The sequence below is a fragment of the Leucoraja erinacea genome, chromosome 38, assembly GCF_028641065.1.
Source record: "Leucoraja erinacea ecotype New England chromosome 38, Leri_hhj_1, whole genome shotgun sequence".
Classification (NCBI taxonomy): domain Eukaryota; kingdom Metazoa; phylum Chordata; class Chondrichthyes; order Rajiformes; family Rajidae; genus Leucoraja; species Leucoraja erinaceus.
The window spans coordinates 3,157,228-3,175,780 of NC_073414.1; the positions used below are offsets into that span (position 1 = coordinate 3,157,228).

General features: G+C 46.7%; 1 protein-coding gene across 3 annotated transcripts; it reads right to left on the reverse strand.

The window, feature by feature from the left end:
* Nucleotides 1-340: 340 nt before the first annotated feature.
* c38h19orf47 (chromosome 38 C19orf47 homolog) lies at nucleotides 341-18,503 on the reverse strand. Of its 3 annotated transcripts, XM_055663623.1 has the most exons (9): nucleotides 18,378-18,503; nucleotides 13,497-13,584; nucleotides 8,940-9,054; nucleotides 8,659-8,740; nucleotides 6,638-6,766; nucleotides 5,415-5,561; nucleotides 4,301-4,371; nucleotides 2,718-3,303; nucleotides 341-436 (listed from the first exon to the last, which is right to left on the reverse strand). In XM_055663623.1, exons 1-8 carry the CDS (start codon nucleotides 18,394-18,396, stop codon nucleotides 2,767-2,769), a joined length of 1,188 nt encoding a protein of 395 aa, XP_055519598.1. In that variant the 5' UTR covers nucleotides 18,397-18,503; the 3' UTR covers nucleotides 341-436; nucleotides 2,718-2,766. The 3 variants fall into 3 exon arrangements, with proteins under 3 accessions (XP_055519598.1, XP_055519599.1, XP_055519597.1); XM_055663624.1 differs by having other exon boundaries at nucleotides 341-3,303; nucleotides 5,490-5,561; XM_055663622.1 differs by having other exon boundaries at nucleotides 341-3,303.
* Nucleotides 18,504-18,553: the final 50 nt, after the last annotated feature.

The following is an 18,553-nucleotide window of genomic DNA, read 5'->3' on the forward strand; positions in this document are numbered from 1 at the left end:
GAGACTTTGTGCCCCACCCAAGGTTTCCGTGCGGTTCCCGGAGGTTTTGTCAGTCTCCCTACCTGCTTCCACTACCTGCAACCTCCGGCAACCACCTGCAACCTCCGGGAACCGCACGGAAACCTTGGGTGGGGCGCAAAGTCTCCAGAGGTTTCCGTTCAGGTTTCCTAAAATGGGACAGGGGCATAATTGTGTGGGATCGCTGGTCGGTGGGGACACGGTGGGCCGAATGGCTGTTGTGTCTCCGTGCTGTGTCTCTAAACTAAACAAACCTGTCGGACATCTAATTGATTTGGGGCGAGGCCAGTGACAGAAGAATGAGAACGGGTCCAGCTTTCAACAAGGCAAAATGACTCATTTAATTTATAAATGAAAACATAATTTCAGACAATAAAAGGGAGAAATGACTGGAAATGCTCAGCAGGTCAGGCATCATCTGTGGAAAGAGGAACAAAGTTAATGTTTCGGGTCAAATTCTATAATGATGATGATGTTATTTTTGACTTTCGTTTAGTTTATTTTAGCGATACAGTGTGGAAACAGGCCCCCCCCTTTGGGGAAAGTGTGGAAACAGAATGCCAATGAAACAGTTAATACTCTGAGTGAGATATTTCGGGCAGTGGATGGGGTTGGTGATCCCGACTGCCATAAAAGCTAACTTACGTAAAGGTTCACAGAACGAAACCCGTACGTACGTACGTCAGGAAGTGCTTGTATATAAAACTCACTCGTAACTTTAACGATCAGATCGGCATACAATTTTTTTATTGATCACACTTTCCGTAACATTGATAGTTCCAATATTACCCAAATGCACAAAATAAATTGCACTACATAGAAGAGTCTTTGTTAGTAAATTGCACTGCAAGCTTGGAGATTGTCCAGGGATCCAAGGCACAGATTGCTGGAGTAACTCAGCGGGACAGGCAGCATCTCAGGAGAGAAGAAATGGGTGACGTTTCGGGTCGAGACCCTTCTTCATGTTTCCTCCCCATCTACCCTTTGCCGTGTGGACGGTAGCCCCCAAAATATCGGAGTCTGCATCGAACTTCAATTTGAAACGTTTTCTTTGATTTAAAGTGATTTCATTACAGAATTGCACGCTGTAATCTATCTGTCAGGCCATTACTGATGCGTTTTGTCAGGAACTTTGCAATCTCACGGATGCTATACAGATGTAACAATATGCTTCCGGGAAATATTTTAAAAGCAGTCTATTTAACTGGGTTCAGCATTAAATTAGGTCTCATCACAGCGCCAGATACATCGGTTCGATTCTGACCTTGGGCGCTGCCTGTGTGTGTGGAGTTTGCATGTTCTCCCTGTGACCACGTTGGTTTGCTCCGGTTTCCTCCTACTCTCCAAAGTCTTGGTTTGTAGGTTAAATGATGAGTAATTGCTTAGAGGTTATGGGGAGAAGGCGATAGGGTGGACTTGATGGGCCAAATGGCCTAATTCAGCTGCTGGAACTTATGAATTGTCCCTGGAGTGTAGGAATGAACTAGTGTACAGGTGACCACTGGTCAGCGCAGACTCTGTGGGTTGAGGGACCTGTTTTCATGCTGTATCTCTAAACTAAACCAAACCAAACCTGATTTTGATTTGCCTTTCCGGAACGTTCCAGCGAGTGACTGGGACTGACCATTCCACTTGGACTAAAGGTAATAAATAGTTTTGAGTAAAACAAGTCACCTTGACAGCCAGAACTTCAGAGGTTGTGGCCACCCGATCAAAGGCTAGTCCACAAATCAAACTACAGTAACAAGAGCCCAATGAAAACAATTTTTATATCTTCTCAGAAGCATGAAAAACAGAACGGCTGAGGAAGAAAGGTTGGCTGATAAATACAGATGGTTATAGCCCCTGTCCCACGGTGCGAGTTCATTCCAAGAGCTCTCTCGAGTTTAAAAAAAATCAAACTCGCGGTAAGCACGGAGAATGAACGTAGCGGGTACGTCGGAGCTCAGGGACGTCTCTTGCCGGCTCGTAACGCTAATGGCAGGTATTCGGAAGACTCGCTAACGGCAGGTAAGCACAGGAAGACTCGTGAAGATTTTTCAACATGTTGAAAAATGTCCACGAGAGCCCCGAGTACCGACGAGTGGCCATTACTGTAAATCTCCGAGTTGGAATCGGGGCAAACTCAGGAGAGCTCTTGGAATGAACTCAACTCGTACGGTGGGACAGGGGTTTTAAGCGTTTAAAAGGCATAAAATAACTGTGTAAAACAGCCTGCTTTGAACAACCTTGTGCTCAGTGCCACGATACCCCAACATGACTGAGATGCATTAATAACAACAGCTAAACCTTCAGATTATCCAAGTTCCTACAGGGTTCATTAAATTAGTGACTGTGACCACACTGCACAAAATAAACCCCCCTAGTAGATGCCAGGGGGGGGGGGGGCAAAGCGTGGTGACGTCTAAACTTGTTTGCAGAGGCAGTGACCAGGTACAAAATACCGGCATCAAATTTATTTTCCCCATTTAAAAAAAGCACCCACACCCTCCCATCAACAGAAATAAAAGAGGCCATTGAATAAATTATCAAAACAAAGCCTAAACGCTAATTAAAATCTTGTTTGCTCTAATTATTCTCTCACGGGTCATTAGTTAACCCCTTTTTTTGACCTTTTTTTAGGGTGTGGACAGAACAGTCGTTGTGAACTCCCCAAAGCACACAGCGTGCTGCCGTGACTGAAGAGACACTGTACGTACGTAGAGTAATACAGCGGCTTGTGGTGACAGCCTTTGGTGAGGTCCCCGGTTACTTTAACTTCATCCCCAGCCGCTCAAAGACGCTAACAGTCCCCGTGGAGTCCATCTGAGCCATGCGGCCCTCTGTGCTGCTGCTCACTTTGGTGGCGACGGGGGTCCGCGGCGCCGTGTTCTTGATGGTCACGGTGAACTCGGGGCTGCTGCGGCTCTTGGTGCTGGTCACCTTGTTGTCCTGAGTGTCGGCTGCGGCCGGCATGGCCTTCCCCAGCCTGTGCCGGATGCTGACCTTGGCTGGAGCCGCCGACTGCAGCCGGGAGACCTGGCCGCTCTTGCCGGGCACGGCAGTGGCAGGGGTGGGAGTGGTAGTGCCGCCGGCTTTGGGGGCGGCCAGTCTCCGGATGGTGGCGAGTGCCGCCCCGGTTCGCCCCTTCACGGTGAGCGGGGGCTTGGGGCTCTCCGGCACGGGAGCCGAGGGGGCTCTCTTCAAAACTCCGGCATACTGCAGCACCAAGCCAACGTCATCGTCATCGCTGCTCTCCTTCCTCTGACTCACCACTTCACCCAGGCGGCTGAACACTCCTGTCGGCTGAGAGACAAGCAGGATTTCAGCAAAACCTCCAGCAAAGGCCGAACAATTTAAGCAGTTCTTTGTTTCTGCAGATTGTTTAACATGGAACATGGATAGGTGACGTTTCACAGAGTGCTGGAGTAACTCAGCAGGTGCAGCAGCATCTATGGAGAACATGGATAGGTGATGTTTCACAGAGTGCTGGAGTAACTCAGCGGGTGCAGCAGCATCTATGGAGAACATGGATAGGTGACGTTTCACAGAGTGCTGGAGTAACTCAGCGGGTGCAGCAGCATCTATGGAGCTAAGGAAATAGGCAACGTTTCGGGCCGAAACCCGGAAGGGTTTCGGCCCGAAATGTTGCCTATTTCCTTAGCTCCATAGATGCTGCTGCACCATAACTCAGTGGGTCAGGCAGCATCTGTGGAGAACATGGATAGGTGATGTTTCACAGAGTGCTGGAGTAACTCAGCGGGTCAGGCAGCATCTATGGAGAACATGGATAGGTGACGTTTCACATAGTGCTGGAGTAACTCAGCGGGTCAGGCAACATCTGTGGAGAACATGGATAGGTGACGTTTCACAGAGTGCTGGAGTAACTCAGCGGGTCAGGCAGCATCTGTGGAGAACATGGATAGGTGACGTTCTGGGTTGAGACATTTTGTTCTTCATTCTCTTCCTGAAACGCCACCCATCCATGTCCTCCACAGATGCTGCCTAGCCCGCTGAGTTACTCCAGTATTTTGTGTCTACCTGCAGAAACAAAGAACTGTTTGATACACAAAAGGACACAGAGTGCTGGAGTAACTCAGCGGGTCAGGCAGCATCTGTGGAGGACATGGATGGGTGACGTTTCCGGAAGAGAATGACGAATGAAACGTCTCAACCCAAAACGTCACCCATCCATGTTCTCCACAGATGCTGCCTGAGCTGCTGAGTTACTCCAGCATTTTGTGTCCTTTAAACGTTAAACGATCGGTTCGTTCTTGAAGGAGGAAGTTCCACCAGAAGTTACCTTGCTTCCTGTCGTGGTGTCTGCTTTTGTTTCTGCTCCAAGCCGATCGAACACTGACATCCTTGACAAACCTGAAATTGAAACGGCAGAAGACTGACAGAAATAGTAACTGGCACCAGATCGGGCATTTTAAGGGGCTCATGTTGTCGACCTCCCAGTGGTGATTCATGTCCACTGACCTCAGTCAGGTGAACGACAACAAACAGAGGCAGCAGCGCCATGGCTTGGCGCCAACATGCGCCCTTTTTAGGGCGGGCACCTATGGATGTCGAACCGGATGGCATCACCATGCTGCAGACTTAAACTGACTCAAACGCAAGAGGAAGAAGGGCATTTTAAAACATGCGGGAGAAAACAAACTTCTTGCCAGGTTAAAACTTTGTTTCAAATCAATGTTAATAACTGAAGTATTTTCAAGCTTTGATGTGTCTGATGTAAGGATACGCTAGAACAGTGGCTACAATAGGGGACCAGGAATCCATAGATCAGGACATGGTTCACTGAGTCCAGATCTCACCACGCCACCTGTTCCATTCAAAGTCAGTTAATTAAATGAATCTGCAATAAAATGGCAGGAATGGTGACCATTTTAAAATCCAGCCCTTCTTGTATCTATCTTTGGTTTAAACTAGTATTTGCAGTCCTGCACACTGCACTATATGATGGGGGGATCTTATAGAAACATATAAAGTTATAAAAGGACTGGACAAGCTAGATGCAGGAAAAATGTTCCCAATGTTGGGCGAGTCCAGAACCAGGGGCCACACACAGTCTTAGAATAAATGGGGAGGTCATTTAAGACTGAGGTGAGAAAAAACTTTTTCACCCAGAGAGTTGTGAATTTGTGGAATTCCCTGCCACAGAGGGCAGTGGAGGCCAAGTCACTGGATGGGTTTAAGAGAGTTAGATAGAGCTCTAGGGGCTAGTGGAGTCAAGGGATATGGGGAGAAGGCAGGCACGGGTTATTGATTGGGGACGATCACAATGAATGGCGAATGGTGCTGGGTTGAAGGGCCGAATGGCCTCCTCCTACACCTATTTTCTATGTTTCTATACCTTGCTGTGTTAGCATGCAGTTGCCACCCAACTGTAAGCACTGTGTGATTACGTTTACCTTTCGTGGCTTGCTGTTCCAGGATTTTCTTAGTTTTTGCTGTTGTCCCTTGTGGCATATTGATTTTGTATTTACCTTCCATTTCCGCAGTCACTCTCCGTCGCTTAGCGGAGTTGTCCGGCCCTGGGTCGGCTGGTCTGGAAAGAACTGAAGCAACACAGCAAGAGGGGTAAGTGTATGGGGCTGTGCCCAACAGCCAGCTATCTCCCTCAAACCCACTCACACTTATTAGGCGTTCGACATTGTTACACTCAAATTATTTTATACACGAGTTTAGTCCAGCATTGGTTAGAAATAACAGCACGGAAACACAGAGGTAGACACAAAATGCTGGAGTAACTCAGCGGGTGAGGCTGCATCTATGGAGAGAAGGAATGGGTGACGTTTCGGGTCTTTTTGGGTGACCGCTAGGCTTTTTCTGACCATAAATATGCTGGTTGGCACGGTGACGCAGCGGGTAGAGCTGCTGCCTCACAGCGCCAGAGACCCGGGTTCGATCCTGGCTACGGGTGCTGTCTGTACGGTGTTTGTACATTCTCCCCGTGACCTGCGTGGGTTTCCTCCGAGATCTACAGTTTCCTCCCACACTCCAAAGTCGTACAGGTTTGTAAGCTTGGTGCAAATGTAAAAATTGTTGTGTGTGTGTTTGTGTGTGTGTGTGTGTGTGTGTGTGTGTTTTTCTGTGTGTGTGTGTGTGTGTTTGTCTGTGTGTGTGTGTGTGTGTGTGTGTGTTTTTGTGTGTGTGTGTGTGTGTGTGTGTGTGTGTGTGTGTGTGTGTGTGTGTGTGTGTGTGTGTGTGTGTGTGTGTGTGTTTTTGTGTGTGTGTGTGTGTGTGTGTGTGTGTGTTTTTTTCTGTGTGTGTGTGTGTGTTTTCTGTGTGTGTGTGTGTGTGTGTGTGTTTTTCTGTGTGTGTGTGTGTGTGTGTGAGTGTGTGGTAGTATTAATGTTCGGGGATCGCTGGTCGGTGTGGTCTCGGTGGGCTGAAGGGCCTGCTTCCGCGCTGTATCTCTAAAATGAAAACACGGGTTTAAAAAAAAAAATTGCTCTCTGCAATTGGAAACAGGATGAATGTCTACGAGACCCCATTGCCTTTCTGCGGTCTGAAGGGTCTCGACCCATTCCTTCTCGCCAGAGGTGCTGCCTGTCCCGCTGAGTTACACCAGTGTCTATCTTCGATTTAAAACAGCATCTGCAGTTCTTGCATACACCGTTGCCTTTCATACCTGCTTTCTTTGTGGCAAGTTTGTTGGCCACGGTGACGGATATTTTGGAAGTGGTTGGTTCTGGTCTCCTCACAGGAGTGGTAGGTGGGGATTCTCTGCTCAAGCTGTTTGCGATCATTCGCGTGGCAGCTGAATCGTGGGGGGAAAGAATAAAGAGGATGCACTTGGTGAGCACAGACACTCATATGCCAACTCATTAACTAACAGGAATCCAATCATTCCATGCAGATATCAAACTCAGTTCCTTCAGTAACAACACAACTGATGTAATTAAAACTAAATTCAAGTATACTTTATGCTAGATCAATTTGGATTGTCGGGGTCACCAATGTAGGGGCACCAAACGTGGTGAATAAGGCCAGACGTCAGGCAGGTTCAAACAGTTGTTTTATTCAGGTGTTACATGTTAAGTTGGTCCGCTAACGTAATTATCATTGCTGCTGTAGCTGAGCGAGGTTGGTCTCTCGAGCTCAGCTACCTGTTGACTTCCCAGGTCTCGAGGTGAGATAGGCTTAAGTAGCAGGACACTCCCCCTAGGCCGTGATGTCACGTGCCAGCCCTCGTAGCTACTGACGAGGGTCCAACCATAAGTGGTCTTTGTATTAGCTGATGCCACAATGCGCTGGATAGACACAAAGTATTGGAGTAACTTAGTGGGCCTTGTGGTGGGGTTTGTGCTGGCATTTTGTAAGGGAGCCAGTGACCCAGTGGTCACGCTATGCTCTGAATAACACTGCTCACTTTTTTTTTAACTTGGAATCATTGGTTAGTAAAAATCTTTTTGTTCTTTTTCGTTCTTTTCTCGTAAATGTTACTTCTTGTTTACTATAGAAATGTTTAAATTCTGTTAAACTTTCATTGCTTGTTGCTACGTTGTTGTAACGTGTGTGAACTGTAGCAAAAGTGATCTGGTCCCAGGAAACTCCATGCCTCGTTGAAGGTATGCTCCCGTCTTCACCGATGCTTTTGCTTCCGAGCACATTTTGAGTAAATTAACATCGAATTCGATTGAAGGTTACTATATTCTTTCTCATTTATGTATATAAATGTATATAAACAAAAAAAAAATTATAATTTATAAAATTATAAATTATTTTTTCCTCCCCGAATTTTGAAATCATTAAATTTCGGTCAAATTTTGATCACAAATTATCTCTAAAGGATCACAGATAGGCTCATTTTTAACACTGTGGTATTTCATTGTAATTTAATAACTTTCAAATTTGGCCACCCTTATCACAGGTTGGTACCCTTATTTACGGAAACACCTATATATAATACTGCACATTGTGTTTAAAGAACCCTTCTTTATTCTCTGGAGCGCAGAAGGTTAAGGGGGGACCTGATAGAGGTCTTTAAAATGATGAGAGGGATGGACAGAGTTGATGTGGACAAGCTTTTCCCTTTGAGAATAGGGAAGATTCAAACAAGAGGACATCTTCAGAATTAAGGGACAGAAGTTTAGGGGTAATATGAGGGGGAACTTCTTTACGCAGAGAGTGGTAGCGGTGTGGAATGAGCTCCCAGTGGAAGTGGTGGAGGCAGGTTCATTGGTATCATTTAAAAATAAATTGGATAGGCATATGGATGAGAAGGGAATGGAGGGTTATGGTATGAGTGCAGGCAGGTGGGACTAAGGGGAAAAAAAGTTGTTCGGCACGGACTTGTAGGGCCGAGATGGCCCGTTTCCGTGCTGTAATTGTTATATGGTTATATGGTTAACCCGTTTCAGAATAAACGTTCCATTTTTTGGCAAATGGCAAAACCATCAGGATTCAGTTTTCAACGTGCATCTTACCACAGACAATACTTTGTTATCTCCACCACTGCCCCTTCTCTGCAACTTAAACATGCTTGTTTTACTAACTTGTCCTAGTTCTAATGAGAGTCCATGGACCCAAAATCTTATCTCTCTTTCTCTCTCCACAGACGTTGCCTGAACTGTTGAATTATTCCCAGTTTTCATAATTTTTAAGACATTTCTTGTATTCCAAAAATCACAGCAGATTGTGAGTACTTACGGGAGCCGGTAGTTCTTTTTAATTCAAAATGAACGTTTCCATGGGTCGGAGTTATGGACTCTGTGGCCATCTTAGCAAGTTCCTAGAAGGAGTAAGTTCAGTTTAAGATGCTGTACAGTATCAGTTTGGTTTAATCAGTTTAGTTTAGTTTATTGTCACGGGTATTGAGTCACAGTGAAAAGCTTCTGTTGTGTGTTATCCAGTCAGCCTCAACTATCTCTGCACCTGACCTATTTTAGCAGGAGCCGCATGAGTAAGAAGGGAAGTTCACCAGCCCTCACCTGTTTGTAGACGACTTTGGCATGCTTCAGAACGGCAATAATATCCCCGACTACCATGATGCCCAGTTCATTCATGATATCTTTAGTGAGATCCATGAGCATGTTCCTCTGAATCCTGTGCAAACAGAAAGAAGTCTCAGTGGCAACAAGCTGACTGTTAATGTGGCATTCTCAGGAGCTGCTTAGTGTCCGAAGTTAAACTTGGCCTTTTTCCGTTTGGGTATAACACAGAACATAGAATAATATAACATAGTTGGCCCCCAATGTTTGAGGAACGAATTTGTCATTTCATCTGTCTGTCATTTCATGTACTGAGCCCTCCAGGTGATTCATTGGTTTATAAGCTTTAAGATAGAAACATGCATAAAGATATTCTCTGAACCATGGCCCACAATGTTTGTGCCGAACATGAACGCAAGTTAAACTGATCCTATTTGCCTGTTCATGATCCATATCCCTCTATTCTCTCCTCTTCTAAAAGCCTCAAACACCACTATCATATCTGCCTCCACCACCACCCTAGGCAAGGCGTTCCAGGCGCCCAATACACTGTAAAATAACATCTCCATTAAGCTTCGAAGGTAGACACAAAATGCTGGAGTAACTCAGCGGGTCAGGTAGCATCTCTGGAGAGAAGGAATTGGAGACATTTCGGGTTGAGACCCTTCTTCAGACTGTATTTCCATTGAGCTTTCTCCATCTCACCATATAGCTATGCCCTCTAGTGTTGAACACTTCCACCCTGGGGAAAAGGTTCTGATTGTCTATCTGATCTTTGCCTCCCATGATTTTATATATTTCTAGCAAGTCTCCCCTTGCCTTTCAATATTCTGCTCATTTGAACATGAATCCATTCTCCACAGATGCTACCTGACCAGCTGAGTTACTCCAGCGTTCTGTGTGGTTTTTTTTTGTAAGCCAGAATCTGCAGTTCCTTGTTTCAACACTTAATCCATTCAATATGGTCTCCGCACTCGAGGAGAAAGCTGCAATCAAGCTGACTTTAGACGGGGAATTTAAAAAAACACAACCAACTAAGTGAATAAATGGCTGGATTCCAATGTAATATCTGGTACAGGGAACATCTTTAGGCATGCTTTTATCTTTTAAGCTTATAAACCAATGAATCACTTGCAAGGTTCAGTGCATGAAATGGCAGCCACTGCGTGACCTCACAACAGCAAAGTGAAGAGCAAATGTGTAGAACTGTGTTCAGTTTTGGTCGCCCTGCTACAGCAAGAATGTCCTTAAGCTGGCAAGAGTGCAGAGAAGATTTACAGTGATTGGCAGGACACAAGGAGCTAAGTTATAGGATGAAGTCGGGCAGGCAACAACTTTATTCTTTGAAGCACACGAGGCTGAGAGTTGATATTATTGAGATGAATAAAATTATTTGGGGAAGGTAGGGGTGCAGCGGCAGAGTTGCTGCCTGACAGCACCAGAGAACCGGGTTCGATCCTGACTGCGGGTGCTGTCTGTACGGAGTTTGCACACTCTCCCCATGACCACCTGGGCTTTCTCCGGGAGCTCCGGTTTCCTCCCACACTCCAAAGACGTGCAGGTTTGTAGGTTAGTTGGCTTTGGCAAATTGTAAATTGTCCCTAGTGTGTGTGTGTGTGTGTGGGATGGTGCTAGTGCACAGGGTGGTCGCTGGTTGGCACAGACTCAGTGGGCTGAAGGGCCTGTTTCCACGCTGTATCTCTAAAGTCTAATGATAGGGTGAATGCATTCTTCCCCAGAGTAGGGAAATCAAAAATGAAAGGACATAGGTTTAAAGTGAAAGGAGAAAGATTTAATAGGAACATAAGGGGCAACCTTATCAGTCAGAGGAGTTGAGGCAGGTACAATTACAGCATTTTAAAGACATGGGGACAGATGCATGGATAGAAATGAATTAGAGGGATATGGGCCAAGCACAGACAAATGGGACTATATGTTTGCATTAGTTTACAAACAAATACACTGTACTTTAGATCAATTACTTCCTAATGATAAAAGGCAGCTCATAACTAGGCAGGTTCATAAATTCAGCAGAGATGGCCAACTTAAACACCACTTTGCCGTTGCAGAGGAAGACCAAAAATCAGATGAAAAGTACCCCCCCCCACACACAAATTTTGTTATGCAAGGCAGATGAATAATCAGCTGATTGACCTTTACGCTGATATTTAACTACGGGAGCTGTTCCTTTCCTCCTCGCATTTGCAAATTCAAATTATTGAACAGAATGGTGATGTTGATGCAGGACCCAAGGTCAAAGAATATTCGCATTCCTAGTCAGATTCTCACTGAGTCCACATTAGGGGTAAAACTGGCAGAAACATTTCATCCAACTCGAGGTCCCAGCCTTCTATCTGATGCACTGTAATACAGGGTGCCATTCGGCCCACTGAGTCCATGCTAGCTAGCTTCCAGCAGAGCAACACCAAGACCATTCCCCCGTTATTTCCCTGTAGCAATACAATTGATGAAGGAAGGTTGTCGAGCTACACAACATGGAAACAGGCCCTTCAGCCCATCTTGTGCATGCCGACCAAATTGGCATAACACAAAGTGTTTAAGGGACTCAGCGAGTCAGGCAACATCTGTGGAGCAAATGGACAGGTTTTGGGTCAGGGCCGTTTTTCAGACCATGCTGGCATACTGGGCTAGACCCATTTGCCTGCATTTGGCCAATAGGTCTCTAAACCCTTCCCATCTATATATCTGTCCAAATGTCTTTCAGTCCCCATCATGTGCCCATCAACTCCCTCGATATAAGTAAGTAAGTACGTTTATTGGCCAAGTATTCACATACAAGGAATTTGCCTTGGTGCTCCGCCCACAAGTAACAACATGACATACAGTGACAGTTACGAATGACTCAGTAAACAATAAACATTAATAATAATAATAAAACATTAATGATAAAACACCATTGATCAAGCATGTGAACCAACAAAATACCAGATCAAAGGGAGGCTACAGATTTTTGGCTGTTGAGTAGAACAACTACTCGTGGATAAAAGCTGTCTGGCTGTGGCAGCTTTGACAGTCTGGAGTCGCCTTCCAGAGGGAAGTGATTCAAAGAGTTTGTGGCCAGGGTGAGAGGGGTCAGAGATGATCCTGCCTGCTCGCTTCCTAGCCCTTGCAGTGTACAGATAGCAGTAGGATATCCGCTCGGATTTTTTGTGTTCAAGTCTGTGTATAGAACTGGGACCCAAGCCTCTCACTCGAGAGCAAGAATGCACCCCGCTGAGAAATCAAAAAAACATACTTTAATGCAACAAATTATTTATTTGGAATAAAATCTCCGGGTTGTGCAGACATCCACCAAAGTAAAAGATTGTATGTTTACAACACTCTCTCGACTAAATTAATAAAATAACAGCAGGGACTCAAATGTAGAAACCTTTGATATTTGTTTTTAGGGCACTTTCGTAAGGAATCATTGGACGTTAACAGCAGGGAGAATGCCGGATCATTTGCCATCACTAATGCATTATTTAATTGCAGGCTAAATTTATCTTATCCACCAGTAATTTATGGGAACTATTACCTCTAAAGTTTTAAACTCCATTATGCCTTTGATAGGAAGGAAAGGAAGGCAGAAAAAAAGAGCAGTGCTCAGTAAATGCTGGTTTGGGAAGATGGATCACAGAACTATATTATGCAGCTGTAGAAACCACCTACTGCAGATGCTGGTTTACGGCGAAAAAAAGAAATATGCTGGAGTAGCTCAGCAGGTTAAGTCGCATTCCTGGAGAAGATGGATGGGTGACTTTGTGTTTTTTTTTTTAATAAAAGAGGCAGTTTTTCATATTGTTTCTAACCAATGCTTGCACTTTGCAACCAATCCACCAAGCACTATCCAGGAGCTTAATTCATCTGCAGTTCTATCTTCCCTGGTTGTTTCAGGGACAGGACAAGTCACACAACTTAAAAAAGGGTGAGCAGTTAGAGGCTCAGTCATTCTTAATTTTCAATATTAATATTTCCCAATACTTATCCCATAATTTTGTAGTCATACAGCACAGAAACACGCCCTTCACCCCAACTCGTCCGTGCCGACCAAGATGCCTCATCTAAGCTAGTCCCATCTGCCCGAGTTTGACCCATATCCCTCTAGCTTAGTTTAGTGACACAGCACCGAAACAGGCCCTTCGGCCCACCTAGTCCAGCACACCCTATCCTACAGACTAGGGACAATTTTTACCAAGCCAGTTGGCCTACAAACCTGTACATCTTTGGAGGTAATCGGGGCTTCCAGAGAAAACCCACGCAGGTCGCGTGGAGAATGTACAAACTTCGCATAGACAGCACCTATAGGCAGGATCATACTCTGATCTCTGGTGCTGTAAGGCCCTACTGCTGCTCCTAAAACATCCTATCCATGCATCTATCCAAGTGCCTTTTTAATGTTATTATATTTCCATCAAACACTTACGTTAATATCATGGATCACAATAAAAGTACCGAGTTTCATTATTTTAGGTTTATGATGCAAAAAAAGATATAGAGATGATATGTTTACTTTAGTTAGCAAGGGATGGAAACCTGTAGATGTGACAGGCCTACCTGTTGTCCACAAAGCTGACAGCATAGTTGACAGCTGGTCCTGCAGGTATACCGGCATCTTTGAAAAATTGGATCCACTCTGACGTGGCTAAGGAGAAAAAAAGGCTTTATTTTAGAAATTCTCAAAATCCAACATAAAAGTAGGGCAGGCATCCTAAACAAAAGGAGATACAAGTGCGTCTATGTCTATGTACTGATCCAGTGATACTCCAGGGTAAACTCATAAATCACGTGAGCAGAATTAGGCTATCGAGTCTACTCCACCATTCAATTGTGGCTGACCTATTTTCCCCTTTGAACCCCATTCTTCTGCCTTCTCCCCATAACTTTGCCCCCCCCACACTAATCAAGAACCTGTCAATCCCCGCTTTAAAAATACACAATGACTTGGCCTCCACACCCATATGTGGCAGTGAATTCCACAATTTCACCAGCCTCTGACTAAAGAAATTCCCCCTCATCTTCTATCTAAAGGTACGTCCTTTTATTCTGATTCTTTTGGCCAAATGAAAATTAGTAACGAAAAGGTAATTGTAAGCATACTGTACTCTTGAAGTTAAATGTTGGGACACTCCATTCGATCAGGGCATCATTTTGTGGTGCTCTCAATCAATTGAGAAGTCCCTTCTTTGGACTCTGGGCCTCACATTTATTGCCCATACCATCCCTAATCTATTGACCTTCGAGAGGGCCGTGTTGAGCTGTCTTCTTGAGCCACCAAAATCATAGCGGGTGAAGATACTTCCCTCCCCGGTGTTGTTAGGCAGGAGTTTCAGGATGTAGCCCCAGATACGATGAGAGAACAGAAATATATTTTCAGCTCAGTGTTGCACAACCTGGAGGGGCAGCCTCACAGGGGGGGATGGTGCCACTGCTGCCCACGTCCTCCTTGGTGTGGTAGACACCATGGGTTTAGGGGGTGCTGTCAGGGCATACGAGTAACTGCACTCTATTCTGCAAATGGTACACAATGCGGTCATGGCATGTGCTGCTGGTAATCTGTGGGATTAACTACATTTTTTTTTTTTGTAATTCTATTTTTTTTTAAATATGTTTTAATATTTATTATTTATTTATTTTTATGATACTGACTGTAAAGGGAAATTCATTTCGTTGTCTCTAATTGAGACAATGACAATAAATTTGAATACAATACAATACAATACAATTCCAAATTGAGAGAGATTTCTGGAATCTAGGGGAATCAGGAATAATGGGAATTAGGCAGGAAAATGGAGTTAAAGCCAATTTCGCAGCAAGGAACTGCAGAAGTTGGTTTACAAAAAAAGACACAAAGCACTGGAGTAACTCAGCCACTAAGCAGTTAAGACAATGTTACTGCATGGCATTGCTAAATCAAGAGGGTATACAACTTACTCAGAGCTTCCCTTTGCAATCTTAAGTTCCTATTTTAACATTAGATCTAATGCTGTTTGAAAGCTTGGCTTTGAATTTCATCCATAGTTGGAATACCTCTGTGACCGGCAGCTGAGACGTGCAGCAACCGAAGGTCACTTGGCCACCGAGCCCCAAAGACAAGTGCTGGGATCAAAATAGCACCACACGTGTGACAGAGAGCACGACTACTAAATAAAACTACAGGGTTGCAAACTGCTTTCCAACATGAGTAACACACCACTGGAGATCAGTGGATTCTGCAGGATTAGCAGCACAGAAGCTAAACAAACACCTCTACGCACAGGGGATAGCAGAAATTTGGCGTGCTCTGAAGTCGATAGTAAAATGGACATATATTTGGAGTTTATTAAACAAATGTGTTAAGAGAAATGCGGTAAATGAAAACATATAAAATCGCAGATCACCCATTCAAAGACGGGACAGGCCTCTTCCTGTTCTACTCCATCAAACCACGGGAACCTAAGGGATTATCGGATATAAAATTAAAAGTTTCCATTGGGTAGATGTGTGGGATAATTGAAAATGAATGATCAAAAGTGTAAAAGAATCAATATTGATGGCAGCAATTTGTTTTCTATTCAACGAGTCAAGAATATTGAACTTGCACAAATAGAGCATTTAAGATGAACAATAGGGTGAGCACTTTTGAGAAGAATGGGGTTAATGACAGCACTGCATATTTCTTACAACCCAACGCTATCAACATTGATTTCCCTAATTTCAAGTAACTCCTGCATTCCTTCCCTCCCTCTCTAGTTGTCCAACTAGTTCCACTGTTCGCATCCTTGTATCCCTGTCATTAGCACTTCTTCCCCAGCCAACAATGGGTCATGATGAACTCCACCCTTCCCTGAGGCCGTCTGTTGCAGGCCATTTTTTTGTTTTGACCTTTTCCATCTTTCAGTCTGAGGAAGGGGTTTGACCCGAAACGTCGCCTATTCCTTTTCTCCAGGGATGCTGCCTGACCCGCTGAGTTACTCCAGCATTTTGTGTCTACCTTCGATTTAAACCAGCATCTGCAGTTCTTTCCTACAAACGTTAAAATCTTTTTCTACTGAAAACTGTCATTTATCTTCAAATGCAATCATGCTTTTTTGATCCTCCAGTGTTTCACTCCTTGATTCTCACTCTGCAGAAGGGACCTGACCCAAAACATCACACAGCCTTTTTTCCAGAGATGCTGCCTGATCTGCTGAGTTACTCCAGCATTTTGTGCCTTTAGTATAAACCAGCATCTGCAGTTCCTTGTTCCTATTTCTTTATAAATATTTGTACCTTTGAGTTTCAAATTATAACAAATGTCATCACCATTGCATGCATTTTTTTGAAAGTTCGGTATAGATTATACACAATTGCCTAAAACTACTTCAATTCTTTCATGTGCTGGTTTACACTGAAGATGGACAGCAAAATGCTGGAGTAACTCAAAAGGTCGGGCAGCATCCCTGGAGAAAAGGAATAGGTGATGTTTCAAGTCGAGACCCTTCTCTATAATTCTTTCATATTCTGTTTAAGGACTGGGACCACAAACAAATATTTTTCGCTTCCACAAACTGACACAGAGTGTGGCAGCTGGTTTGCCTGATGTCACAACTCCTCATAAGGCAAATGATCAGTTGGTCTATTTTTGGCTGGGGCAGTCACAACATTCTCTGTGACAGTGCAACTGCTTTCAAATATTCCACCTGTGATGTAGAAGTCTGAGGTCCTTGCCAATGGGTCTACATTCTACACCTCCTCTCAATCCTGCTACCATGTTAAATGCTGGAAAAGGATTTACCCAAATTAACACGATAAAAGTAAGAAAACAAAAATCTGTAACTGTTCACTTGTTGGATTAGCTAACATAAAAGGCACTAATATCAAACTTTGCACTAAAGACCGTCACAAAAGACCATGCAATAATGTCAAACTTTTAATGTCAATACTCCTTTCTTCACTGGTATTTAAACTCTGCAACGCAGATGGGCATCAGGGGCCATCAGTGAGGTGGCAATGGGGTCAGGACTAGAGATCAGGCAGAGGGGGTCAGGGCCAGAGGTGGGGGGATCGGGGCTGGATTGGGGAGGAAATCAGGGCCAGATTGTGAGGTATAACTGGGGCCAGATTGTGAGGAGAAACCGAGACCAGTTTTGTGGGGGGGGGAGGAGGGAATTGGAGCCAGATGGGGGGGGTGCGGGGGGGGGGAAAATCAGGGGCAAATGGGAGAGGGGCGCAGGGTTGGGGGGGGGGGGGGGGGGGGGGGGGGGGGGGGGGGGGGGGGGGGGGGGGGGGGAAAGAGTTTGTGAGGGGTCGGGGGCCAGAGGTGGAGTGGGGGATGAATTAGGGCCGAGGTAAGAGGGGAATTAGGGCTAGAGGTGAGGAGGGTTTCGGGGCCGGAGGGGGGGGGGGAAATCGTGGCCAGTGTTTGGGGGGGGGGGGGGGGGGGTTGGGACCAGGCGAGGGAGGGGATTAGGGCAAGAGAGGGGGACCGGGCACCGGTCCTTGCCCTCTCCCAGCCCGGATCCCTATCTCCCGCCTCCTTGTATACCCCACACCCCCATCTTAACCACCTCTCAGCACCACCACCGCCCCCCCCTCCCCTCCTCTCCCCTTTCTCTCCCTCTCTCCCCTCCTCCTCTATCCCCCCCTCCCACTGTACCCTCCCCTCCTCCCCTATCCCCCTCCCCTCCCCTCCTCCCTCTCCCCCCCTCTATCTCCCCCCCCCTCTCCCTCCCCCCCCTCCTCCCCCTCCCTCCCTCCCCCCCCCTCTCTATCCCCTCCCCCCCCCTCTCCCCCTATCCCCCTCTCCCTCTATCCCCTCTCCATCCCCCTCTCTCCCTCCCTCCCCTCTCCCCCTCCCCCCATCTATCCCCTCCCCCTCTATCCCCTCTCCCCTCTCTCCTCCCTCCCCCTCTCTCTCCATCCCTCTCTCCTCCCCTCTCCCTCCCTCTCCTCTCCCCCCCATCCCCTCCCCCCTATATCCCCTCTCCCTCTATCCCCCTCTCTCCCTCCCTCTCTATCCCCTCCCATCTCTCCCCCTCCCCCCTCCCCCCCCCCCCCCCCCCCCCCCTTCCCTCTCCCTCCCCCCCCCCTCCCTCCCCCCCCTCCCTCCCTCCCCCCCTCCCCCCCCCCGCCCCCCCCCTCCCCCCCCCCCCCCCCGGAAGCCTCTATGACCCCCCTCCCCCTCTATATCCCCTCTCCCCCTCTCTCCCCCCTCTCCCCTCCCCCCCTCTCCATCCCCTCCCCCTCTCCCCTCCCGCTGGAGCCGCTACCCCGGTCCGTGGCCGCCTCAAGGGAGGGGGAACCGGAAGCCGCTTGACCCGCCGCCCCGGGCCGGACGAGGAGCCGCTTGAGCCGCGCGCCCCGGGGGTCCCTGGCCGTCCCTGGCCGTCCCGGGGAGCAGCAGGAGCCGCTTGAGCCGCCCCTTGGCCGTGACCGCCCGGGAGCCGGAGCTCGAGCCGCCGCCGGCCCGGCGCTTACCGAGAGTCACCGACACCATCTTGGTTCCGCGGAGCGTCCACACGTCATCTCCGGGCGCCGGCGGAAGCGAGGCGACGTCCCCGTTGCTAGGGGGGGGGGCGCTGCCTGGCAACCGGGACAATGGCCAAAACACAGTCTGTAAGAACAGACAAACATGGCCCAATGCCTTCTGCATC